General features: G+C 39.3%; 1 protein-coding gene and 1 pseudogene across 2 annotated transcripts in view; both read left to right on the forward strand.

The window, feature by feature from the left end:
- LOC145492267 (hemicentin-2-like) overlaps nucleotides 1-8,309 on the forward strand; it is a 74,060-nt gene extending 65,751 nt beyond the window's left edge. Inside the window, exons 14-17 of one of the 2 annotated variants that reach the window (XM_081471663.1) lie at nucleotides 6,591-6,725; nucleotides 7,006-7,021; nucleotides 7,705-7,744; nucleotides 8,187-8,287. In XM_081471663.1, coding sequence (XP_081327789.1) covers nucleotides 6,591-6,725; nucleotides 7,006-7,021; nucleotides 7,705-7,744; nucleotides 8,187-8,201 — 206 coding nt within the window. In that variant the 3' untranslated portion in view covers nucleotides 8,202-8,287. Of the gene's footprint in view, nucleotides 1-6,590; nucleotides 6,726-7,005; nucleotides 7,022-7,704; nucleotides 7,745-8,186 lie in introns of both variants that reach the window. The other variant, XM_081471662.1, reaches the window with a different exon arrangement.
- On the forward strand, nucleotides 10-3,499 carry LOC145492465 (uncharacterized; annotated as a pseudogene).
- Nucleotides 8,310-12,245: the final 3,936 nt, after the last annotated feature.

Raw genomic sequence — 12,245 nt, forward strand, 5'->3', positions numbered from 1 at the left:
TAGTTCCAGCAATGTTTTTATCACAGATTTTAGCAACTTGGTATGTTTCCGCAGTAATATCATGGATGGAAAATTACTCCTTAATTATGGCGCAAAATTTCGGCGTTTATACTACAGGCTGAGAAATTTCTGAAATGTGATTGGCTAAGACCAGTAGTATTTAAGCCAAATTTGAAATACTTACGTGTAAAAATTACAGCCAGTTTCCATGGTAACTGAAAATTATTGTTTCTAATTTTAAATAATCGCGGATAGATTTCCAGATTGTGACGCGAAAGTACTACAACAGTTTAAGGAAAATGTAGAAAATTCGTTCACAAAGAAAAGCACTAAGACCTGGGTTACTGTTTGGACTACATGGGCTGAAGAAGAAGGATACAGTCCAGATATTATTTGCCACGAAGCTAAGGAACTTGACGAGAAGCTTCAGAAGTTTTTCGCCGAGGTGAGAAAAAAGGATGGTTCAGAGTACGAGACAGACAGTTTGCGGGTAATCATAGCGTCCCTGGACCGTCATTTAAAGGAACCAGGCAGCAGAATTTTCTTTGCCAAGGACAGAGAGTTTGTCAGCAGTCGCAAAGTACTCGAAGGAAAAGCTCGCTTCCTCCGTGAACAGGGCTACGGCAAACGTCCCCGTGCATCAAAGGCACTAACCACTGAAGATGAGGAGCTGTTGTGGTCCAAAGGGCTCCTTGGTAGCCAGTCTCCGAAGTCCCTAATGGCCACAATTTGGTTTCTTTTGACGCAGCATTTCGGATCACGAGGCTGTCAGGAACACCACTCGGCATGTATGTCGAAGATTTTTTATTCAGTAAAGACGACAATGGCGTCGAGTACATCACGTAGGAAGAATAACCCACAAAAACGCGTCAGGGCGACCTTCGAAAAAAAAGAAGAGTGGTTCGGCCGAAAATGTTTGCAACTGGTGGGCCAAGATGTCCAGTCAAGCTTCTAAAGACGTTCCTGTCACACAGACCCGAGGAAATGAAAAGCAGTGGGCCATTTTACCTCGCGGTGATTGAGCGCCCTAAGTCTCAAGTGTGGTATAAGCGACAGAGAATGGGGATCCACAGCATTAACTCCTTCATGAAATCTATGGCTGTTCAGGGCGAGATTGAAGGTAAACGGCTCACAAACCATAGTGCACGCTAAACGCTGGTGAAGAAACTCAAAGCTGCCAACCAACGTCGCTCCGCAATTATTGGCGTCACTGGCCATACAAACGAGCGTTCTTTAGTCGACTACGAGAAAGCCGATGAGAATGAACAATGGCTGATTTCCGCAATCATAAGCTCTGACGGTCAGGTAAGCACGTCCAACCAACGCCGTCCCCTTCAGAATATTGGCCTTTCCTCTGGTGTGGAGAACACGCTGATGATGAATGAAGAGCGGTTGACGACAATCAATAATTTCCACGGCTGTCAAGTGACCATCAACTACCAGCTTAGCCAGAGGTTTCCCGAGCCGAGGTGCAGTGTTCCACAGGCAGAATCGATTGCAGATGATTGTTAAACTTTGATTGATAAGCCTATTAAAAACTTTCATTCTTTAGAACTGAGATTTACAGACATTCGAGTACAGTTTCATCACAGTTGTGTGATGTTTAAGCGATCACATGTTTAATCACATGTTATTGTAAAGCCAATCAACTGCGTGTGACTAAATAAAAATGTGTGTTATCTGAAATGCGAAATTTCTTTGCCTTGTAGTATAAACAAAAAATACCACGGTTTCTTCGGGATATTTGGGATAAATACCGGCTCGTGATATTTAAAAACTCCCCAAATATTACTCGCCGCGGCAGCTCGTGATATTTTGGTGAATTTTGACATATCACTCGTGGTATTTATCCCAAATACCCCTAGAAACCGTGCTATTTCCTATACTAATTTGTAGTTTCACTTGTGAAATTACAAATTGCCATGGCAACGTTTGTTACGAAATTTCTCAATACAATAAAGTAAAAAACCCAAGTTTGTAACGGTAATTTGCCATCCGTGATATTAAAAGACTGTCAAATGGTATACTCGTGAAATTAACAAATAATTTCACTCGCGTTTTGTCAAAATTCTAATAATTTCCCTCACCTTACATGTAAAGGCGCGGAAAATTATTACAATTTTGCCAAAACGCGCGTGAAATTATTTCCTAATTTCACTCGTTACCATTTTATTACCGTAGTTCTACGCTAAGTTTTAATACATGTCTTTCCAAAAACTTTTTTTTTCTAAAATTTGCGTTCCCAAACTCGGGATGCAGCTTACAGTCTGTATCTACGAGTGTGGCTTCTCCAGTGATGTTTACGGTAAGTACTGTCTAGGAGAAGTAGAAAGTACATGTAATGGTCCGTGAGCCAGTAGGGCTGGTTGGTATCATCCGGGGTGAATAAGTTTTATGGTGGTTTTCTAGTAGATTCGACCAGAAATAGTGGGGAAAAGCATGATAGCAATGATTCTATGGTAGCTAGTGGATAACAGTGGTTTTTAAAGTATGGGTCAGGCATGGGAACGAGGCTGAAGCTTGTTTTGTCTTTAGTAGCTTCAGTTGTCCACCAAAATGAACAAAACACATACACAACAGTACCATTGTTTCACGCATACATTTTTTAATTACATATGGTTCATTTCATTAGTCACGTGACAGAGCACGACTTGGGCATGGAAACGAGGCTGAAGTTGGTTTGACATATATATGTGTGTTCATTTGCTTTAAATGTCCATCAAGATCTGCAAAACACTTACCCAACAGTATGACTGCTTTACAAATATCATTTTTATATTTTTGTATAGTTTATCCCGTCGTTTACATCATTGGACACGTGACCAGGGCCTTTAAAATGGCACTATTACATAACAGACAATTGTAAGACTGTACTAGGAGTCATTCCAATCCACTTTAATTCAGCCTGCTCTTTTTAATGTTTCTGACGTTCTCCCTGATGTTCTTTAACGTGGGTATAGCTAAGAATATCGTTAAAGTAAATGAGTCACGTGACTTAATTTATATATTTACCAGTTGGCATAAATAGGCAGCATACATAGAAAGCACTTGCGAGACTTCTTAAGCGTTCATTTTAATATTCCTCATCACTGCCCACTCCATCGTCATCATCGGCACTCTCGATCTCTTGAACAGAACCTTGGTTCTCACATTCAGCAAGCCTACACATATCAGTACATCTTAGGCCATTTGTGACACAGACACATTTAGGGGCGACGCACTTTTTAGTGCAGTTACACGCTAATAGCTTAAGTATGGCCTCTGGTGCTGCCTTTACGTCCATCCAGCCAACAACTAACTTGGCAACACCATCTTCATGCTCGATCTTCCATCCCTGTCCAACAGGAGTCGGAACTTGTGGGTCTTTCTCTAAACACTGTTACCATATGGCAATCTGATAATTTGTCCTCTTTGCGTGCTTTACAAGTAAGTAAGTAAGTAAGTAAGTAGCAACTTTATTTACAGAGGGTAACACATAACAGCAAAACACTGACGAACCACTGGCCTTCTATTCTAAGTTAAAAATTAAAAACTATTTACACTTATAAGATAATAAAAATTACAAAATAGAATCCAGGTAAAATTTAAAGATATGATAAAAATAAAAGTCTAAATATGCACAACTAGAAACTAAGCTAAGAATTTTTGGACAAAAAATATTTTCTAACAGAAGATTTAAAGGAGCCAATGGAGTCTTTCTTGGGAATGTCTAAAGGGATGTTGTTCCATAGTTTTGCTCCATTGGCTTGAAAAGTTCGCCCCCCTTCCGTTTCTCTGTTATAGGAGGGGCACTCTAAGTTACATTTTCCATAGCGACTGGTTCTGGTGTGTCGGTCTGAGTTTCTCGTTAAAAGTTCTGTTATATAGCTCGGACAATTATTTTCATCTTTGATGCGCCTAAATATTAAACTAGTCCTTTTAAGGTTTAATTCTTCCTTAAAAGCAAGTAATCTTGGTTTTATTTCATATTACCATCTTGATGAGAATGTGACCTTTAGAACCAAAATGGGAAATCTTAAGTTGGTAAGAATAACAAAATCAGTCAGTGGAAGCTTAGTGGTTCCCATCTACATCTGCGACTGAAACCAGTATTTGTGTTTTTCTTTCACTTCATAAAGAGAGTTTCTCTCTATGAAATGGAAAACTTGTTTCTTTCTGATGATCCTTGATGACAACCTCTGGTGAAACATCCTGCTTTGACTCAAGACATTTTATTTCGACATTTCCTATCTCAGTATTACCATTTTGGTACTGAACTGTTACAATCACCGTCTATATCCGCAATTAGGCCAACGTCTTGAACTGTGACTACTTTTACATCTGGCAATGTTCACAGGTGCTCTTTCTACAAATTTGCTACAACTGACTCATTTTCAATACCGTATATCATACCTTTACTTTTATAATTAAGGCCTTTAGCTTGTAAATAGCTCACATTCTTGTGAGGTTTCTCTTTTGTTGTTATTTTCTTAATGAGGCTCTCTGGTATCTTTGACCTTTAGCTGTTCATATGAGAATAGACATCTTTACAGATACTAGCAGTTATCCTGTTTTGCTTTTGTTCAAACCAATCATTGATTGCCCTTTTGTTGCATTTTCAATCTGCTTTTGCTCATCTGTAAGTGTTAATTTCAATAAATGTTTCAAATTGTATTGACTGTTGTTGCACCTGTGTGATGGGCAAATTATCTGTTGACTGCAATCTTTCTTGTACTTGGGAGCAGTCTTGGGAAACTGGTTCTCCATTAGTAGGGGATATTTGAAAATCAGAAATATCTGCCATATGTGATTGCCCTAGTACCAGAGAGGAGGGATTAGATGTCCCATCATTTGATTGTGCCTATAGTAGTAGGTGGCGGGGCGAATAGATACCGGCACGGCTACCTCGCCGGCTCGGCAGCCTCGCCGTCTTGGTATCCGTACCAGTATCTATTCGACCCACGAGGGTCGACAAACACTTTAGCAGTCCCACCGGCGGCAAAAATTTCTATTTGAACATTTGCGGCTACCCATTATCACCTAAAGAATGTCGGCTGAATCAGAAAACCCTATTGAACCGACTAACCAATTAGTCTTCGTCATAAAAAGAGACATCCGAAGTTTTTTCTTCAAAGGCTTGTGAAATGGCAAGCTGCTTCCCTGCCGACCTCCAGATTGTGAGATTCCCTCAGGCGCCCGGGCGTGCGAACCATTCATCGAGGTCCACACCAAAAGTTACATCTTACAATGCTTGTGTGACCGCAAGAATGGTAAACCGTTATTATGAATATAAACAACAACAAAAAAATTGAGCCTGACAAAAGGGCTCAAAATTCGCCAGTATTTATTCAATCCACCACCTACTACTGTCACGCGCCCCGCCAAAAATTTTCTATTTGAACATTTGCGGGTACTTTTTATACACAAAACGCATGGCTGAATCAGATGAGCCGACTCCCCAAGAAGAGAAACGTTTTTGCAACAGAGAAGGTGGCAAATATATCGCAATCAACGGTCAGTCATTAAAAAAGTCACCAAGTGTGTGGTCTTTTCGTGATTACCCTTGTGAAGCGTATGGGAAAACATTCACGCAATGTCACACTCTTCACACCCACAGAAAATACCACTGTAAAAGGTTGGAAACAGAAAAAATACCAAGAGAAGAATGTCCAAACTGCGGCAAAATGGTGCACAAAACTACGCTTGGCCGACAGAGATAAAAACGGCTGCCTAAAACCGAGAAGAAATAAATTAAACATTCAAGCACTACCTGTATATATATAAAAAAAAAAAACAAAAAACAAAAAATGGGTCGCGACGGAAAAGGGCCGGTTGATCAAAGCGAAAAGAAGCCAAAACTTCGCAAAGACAAACAAAGAAGAGAAGATAAGTGGTAGTGTTTTGGCATGCCAAGTTTTTCTTGGATCAGGAACTCAAAGTATGATCAATTATGAGCATGTAATTGTTCAGCGTGTGGTTTTGCTATTCTTTCCAGTTAAATTTTAACAAACTATACCCACTGTAAGCGTAACGTAAAGATTGTAAAAATTACTTACGCAGTACATCAGGGGCATTCCGAGGGACAATTGTACGAGGAATATATCAGAAGGAAAGTCCAAAACGCGCCAGAGGTTAATTTGCACCAAAATTTTCCCTTTGCGCGTACTCCCTCTTTCTTTCACAGAGTAATAACCTGACTTGAGCCTGCAATCGAAAAACCAGTATTGGTCAGCTGTCAACTTATAAAAAGTCAGTTGTTGTTACATTAAAACTACATATGGACCTCATTTAACTATATTTGAACCTCGAATTAGAAATGGTGTTGTACCTGTAGCTACATGTAACTTCAAGTCATTCATTGTCCTTTTTATTTATCTATTTATTTATTTATTTACGTATTTTTAAATCTATTAGTTTCCTATTCAGTTTTTTTCGAAATTTCCATCTACTTCCTCACAAGGTCAACTTTACCTCAGGAGTCTTCAAAGGCAAATCAGTATCAGTGCATTTTTCGCTTTTGTTTTCTTTGACGACGGCGTCGTCGTCCTCATCGTTTGAACGGCCATCATATTGCTACATTGTAGGATTAAATGTATTGCATATTTATTCAGTTTTAGATTTTTCAACACCTGTTCCATCTGAACCAGCAGAAGTCAATAGAGGCGATATATATGGAACAGTTATCGGAATTCTCGCCCTGATGTTAACTGTTTTTATCACCTACATGATACTGAAGCATCGACAACGTAAGTAAAATGCATCCTTTAATATCACGCCCATATGGGCTATAGCTCCCTAGCCGAAGAGCTAGAAGCTGCATATAATTAAACTGGGTCGCAGTTTAATCTTAATTCTCTGTTCAGGATTTAAGTAAGGTTTACTAGAAGACGCAACCAAAATCCTTGCAAATACTGTTCTTTGTTTTTGTTTTTGTTTTTTTTTTTGAGAGTAAGGTACTTTGTATAATCCTGGAGATTTGTTATGGTTTAATGGTTCTTAATGGTTCTTACTATTTTACCTTCTTAGGTCAAAGAGATAATCGGTAAGTCGACTTTAACTTCTATATTTACTTTTTAATTAACACATTGTATTAACTTGTTTCCGTTCTGGCAGTGTCATTGATTTGAAAACAAACGAAGAGTACTTCGAAAGGTCTAAAATCCTAAAATATGCCTCTAGTCGTTAATGTAATATTTTCTAATAGAAGCATGGTTACATAGATTACCTTTCTAAAATAACCTGAATTACCTGAACTACAATTCCCTGCATGTGACAAAGGCTGTAAAGCATACATGGCCATTAAGTAATGTTTTTATGACATGGTGAGGAACAGTCAATTTCGCTTTGACTGCTTAGACTAAAGGAAGCTATATGAATTAATCAATATGAACAGATTTCGTAGTTAAGCGATATATTGTGATATGCTGGCATATTCAGACCAAAACCCCATTACTGCCTCTAGAAGAACAGTAATTACAGTAGTTTCCCTCATTAAGAAGCCTGCTTCCGTGCACGTAACTGGCTGTTACTGCTCCGACTTATTAAAAACGGGATTTACCCGAGTGAGACAGCCAGGTAGTGGCTCTTCTTCCACTGTTTCCAAATGGAACTGGAATTAAGAAGTGTTGAAATTTGTGGATGGAGGAGAACCAGAGAACCTGCTTCCTCTCACGATTTTAAAATCAAGATGATGTATCTGATGTTGGATGTGTTGTTCTGTTCTAGATTGGATAAAGCTGCTCTGGGGGAAAGAGGAGCTCAACTTGTAAGTTTGAAGTTAACACTAGGTGCGACACGTAATTCTTAAAGTGGCAGTCAATAGGCCCTAAGTAATTAAGATGGATTACTCAAAATTCACTACAAAGCCTTGTTGACACTTGTTGTAATTTATTGCGCGAGGGATTTTGTTTTGGCGGGGAACATGAGTGGCGAGGCCGCGACGGGACTGGTGATGAAACAAGTTCTCTCACGGCTTCACCGCCCTTGAGTAATAATACAATGAAATGCAATGCAATACAATACAAATTTAATAACACTCCCCAGGGGAGCTTTTCGGTATTTTGTATACCGTGCAGGTTTAGACTCTGCTTATGAACCTTTGCCGCGCCTTCCCTCACTCCCCCCCCCCCCCAACAACTAACACACACACACTCCCTCCCCAGACCCATAGGACTAATCGGAGTGTGATTTTTTCCTTTCAAACTCAGAACGAGGCGGTGTAAATCGAAGGAAGCAATGTAAACGTTAAAACTACGAACCATCATGCTCCAAGCCAATACATGGCCTTAGTTGAAGTTGTACAGTCCCAAGGAGGAACAGGCCCAGAAATATCACCTTATTCAAAAATAAATGAATATGCTCCATTGCACCCAGGAACTCGTTCATGGGAAGTTCCAAGAGAAAACATCATCATTGAAAAGATAATAGGTAAGGGTGCTTTTGGACAAGTGGCGCAAGGAAAAGCTTCACAGCTTCGAGGGAGAGACGGAACAGTTACAGTGGCGATCAAAATGTTAAAAGGTACTAAATGCACTGCAGAATAATAAATACTTATTCATTGCTTCCTACCTTATTTTGAATTATGAATAAACCTATTTGTCCTAGATAACGCTACGGAGAAAGAAAGAAATGATTTGCTGTCAGAACTTGAAGTGATGAAGAAACTCAGGCCTCATCGTCATGTCATCAAACTGCTGGGATGTGTCACTGAATCTGGTAAATCATAGTTAATAGAGGGAAATGGTTAGGAAGGCCAGTAAACATCAAAGAAGCAAACAAACAGGCTAAGATTTATGTTGGTAGTCCCTTGACCCTGCACATCTTTAGTTTCATGCTCACTGACTATGCATAAATTACATAATCGCAATGCTTCTATTGGTTAGTTTTGTGAACACATGTAACCACCTTTTGTATTTTGCCAGGTTTTGTGCAGGGTCAACCCCCAGATAGCAAACAAAAACACACAAGAAAGAACTTTGGCAAGTTTTCTAACCATTTCCCTCAATCAACTATGGGTAAATAAAACCACAAAGATTTTTCATCATCAAAAATAGTCTAATGCACTTACAGTGTACATGGAAGACCTGCATGGAATTCGAAGGTGCTGTAGACAAAAAATGGTCTGTGTATTGAAATCCAGACTAAGCTGGCTAAGTGATTGTTATTAATATTTATTTTTATTCGCTTCAAGCTTTTGATCCCAGAGTTGATATATCAGCCCTTCGACACCATTTTTGACCTATTCATGGTGGATTACTAGATTTGAGTTGATACCTAATATTTGCCTGAAAAGTGACGCATTAATGTTCTCCATTTTAAATTAAAATAGCTGAAATAATTACAAATCGTTGTGGGCTCAACATTGTTTTTCTCATCAGGAGCCAGAGCTAACCGGAAGCTCAAATATTCGCCAGGTCTGGTTGCTATGGGGTGACGTCATTTATGTGTTATGTTGCTGTCGTCGCAAGAATTTTGCGGTTCTATTGTGGTTTTGCGATAATTGCTTTCAATGAGAGACATTAATTGTGTACAAAAGTATCTGGTCATTTTCAGATATGATCTGGCCACACAATTGATGTTTTCTAATAAATTTTCACAACGCGGGAATATTGCGCGGTCATATATACTAAAGACTTCGACTTCGAATAAACCCGTCATCGGTCGTTGAAAACGGAGACAAAACGAGATTTGTCTCTGAGTTAGAAGATATGGTATTTCTGCTGACGCATTTGTGCGAAATTGAGCCAGTTTCCAATCGAATTTGCCTCGAGGAGTTAGATGCGCGGGTTTTCTTTTCACGGGAAGGGCAACAAAGAATCGGCCCTGCCTGTTCATTTGGATTGGTTGTCGCTTAAACCATGAAACAGTTGTTGAAAGCCAAACGAAACCGACAACCACGATTGATTTATACATGAATTCATTCACCCAAAACGACGGAGAGAACCGACAAAGTGTCTTCAGCTAGTGCTGCCCGTGACCAACCTCCTAGAGCATCAAATCAAGATAACAGCTTTAAGACTCAACAAGCCGAACGCACTAAGTTAAGTCATCCGATTAATCCTTTATTTATATCACAACTTATCCGTATTGTTATGCTTTTAGATTGTATGGGGACTAGATAGCCACTAAAATGTGAAATCACTATTTTTATTCGTGGGTTAGACCCTGGACTGAGGTCCCTGGTACACTAGTTTTCTAAAAGACAAAAATCACCATATATTTTACAAAAGCCACATAATTTTTCAGCAATGCGTAACATTATAGGAACATGTTACATATCCTTTCTGGTTCATCCAGGCTGAAGTCCATGCAATACAGTTGTTGAGTGCTTCGGGATATGTAACAAAATCGTCATAATTATTTTTACATTGTGTGTGACATTATAGGAACATGTTATATATCCTTTCTGGTTCATCCAGGCTGAAGTCCATGCAATACAGTTGTTGAGTGCTTCGGGATATGTAACAAAATCGTCATGATTATTGCGTTCGACGAAGTGGAACGCAAACCTAATTTTGACCTGTGGCTTTTCAGAGTTGGTCTCCCTGTGCACGGTTCTAAACTGAAAAAAAAACATATTCCTGTAAGGACACCAAAATGGCCACCCCGCTTGATTGTTGCAGGGGCATGTCACGGCCAGTAAACTGGTACCATTTAATGCTAAGACATGTGATAAGACATGTGGCGAACATGTGAGTATGTTAGCAGGCCATGTGAGGTCGTCTTTCCGATGGATCTTTTTTTGACTTCTTTCCATTCAGTCGCCGTACGCCTCGCTATTATGTGCTCTCAGCGTTAGATTTTGGCGAATTTAAACGCTTCAACGGCAGCATTTATCGCAATCTGAGGGAATTGTCCTTGTTTATTAACACGATTTGGCTTGGGGATGATAACCGTGGGAACAGCTACATTTGGATTGCATTTGTTGATTAGTTCCAGTCGCGACAGATAGCTCAGTCTTTATCCGGTCGAAATTTTATTGTTTGGAATCGGTGGAAAAGTACTCTGAAGGTAAGATCCATAAGACTACTTTATTCATCAGGGGAAACACTCGAATTAGTCGCGAAACGAGTACGCGACTGCAAATGCTAGCTTAGAATAATGTACGTAATTTAAATATTCTATGAAACTTGAGAGACTACAGAAACTGGCAGCGTCACGCAACGTATCAACAAATCGTGACCTCTTCACAAGCATGGACTTTGACACTATGCATATCTGACTGTAAAACCTCGGTTGCTGCTGAAAAATGTTGATTTTAGCAATGGACAAAGGTTGAAAGTCAGCTAGTGAAATCATTTATTTACGATGTATAATCATATATTAAAGTGAAAGCGTCGAACGCACTCTCATAATCTCTGATTACTACTAGTTTTTACATTGTGTGTGACATTATAGGAACATGTTACATATCCTTTCTGGTTCATCCAGGCTGAAGTCCATGCAACACAGTTGCTGAGTGCTTCGGGATATGTAACAAAATCTTGATAGTTATTTTTTCCGTTGTGCGTGACATTATAGGAACATGCATGGTACATATCCTTTCCTGGTTCATCCAGGCTGAAGTCCTTGCAATATAGTTGCTGAGTGCTTCGGGATATGTAACAAAATCATGATGGTGATTTTTCCATCGTGCTGTTTCCAGAATCGCTTAGCATTTCTCGTAAACAATTAAATTATGTACTCGAGACTTCTATCGCTCTTGAGAACTTTGTCATAATTTTTGAGATAATTTCCTGACTGCCCATAACATTAACTGATTTTCAAAGTGTCGGTGCACATGATCTTCGAATTCGACTGCTAGAAAATTCAGATTACTTTTGGAATCGCTAAGCAACAAACATTTATACATAGAATACCATAAAGAGGTTTGAATCAGGCTTTCCGTAGAAAATCTGAGAACATTTCTGACTCTTGGGCATTTCTGGGCTGTCGGGCATAGTCACTTCGCTTACTGAATAGCAGTGATAACCGAGATTATTGAAAACGTTTCATCTATACGTGCTCCGTAACTTTACAAGAGTAAGAAATGTATCAAAGCGTCTAAGTTTTAAACTGGCGTTTGCGCTCCAACCTAGAAAACACATTGTTTCAACGTTATTTTTTCTTTTAATCCAAATTCTTCACGTCAGTCGTACGATTTCCTGAATCGCCTACTATTAAAATGTTTTGTATCTTTCTGACGCGATGGAATTGTATTACAGTAAATATAATTTCACACTTTAGGACTATGACACATTCGTGCAAAACTTGACGCGTTTTGTGGA

This window comes from Orbicella franksi, chromosome 7 (assembly GCF_964199315.1).
Source record: "Orbicella franksi chromosome 7, jaOrbFran1.1, whole genome shotgun sequence".
NCBI lineage: Eukaryota > Metazoa > Cnidaria > Anthozoa > Scleractinia > Merulinidae > Orbicella > Orbicella franksi.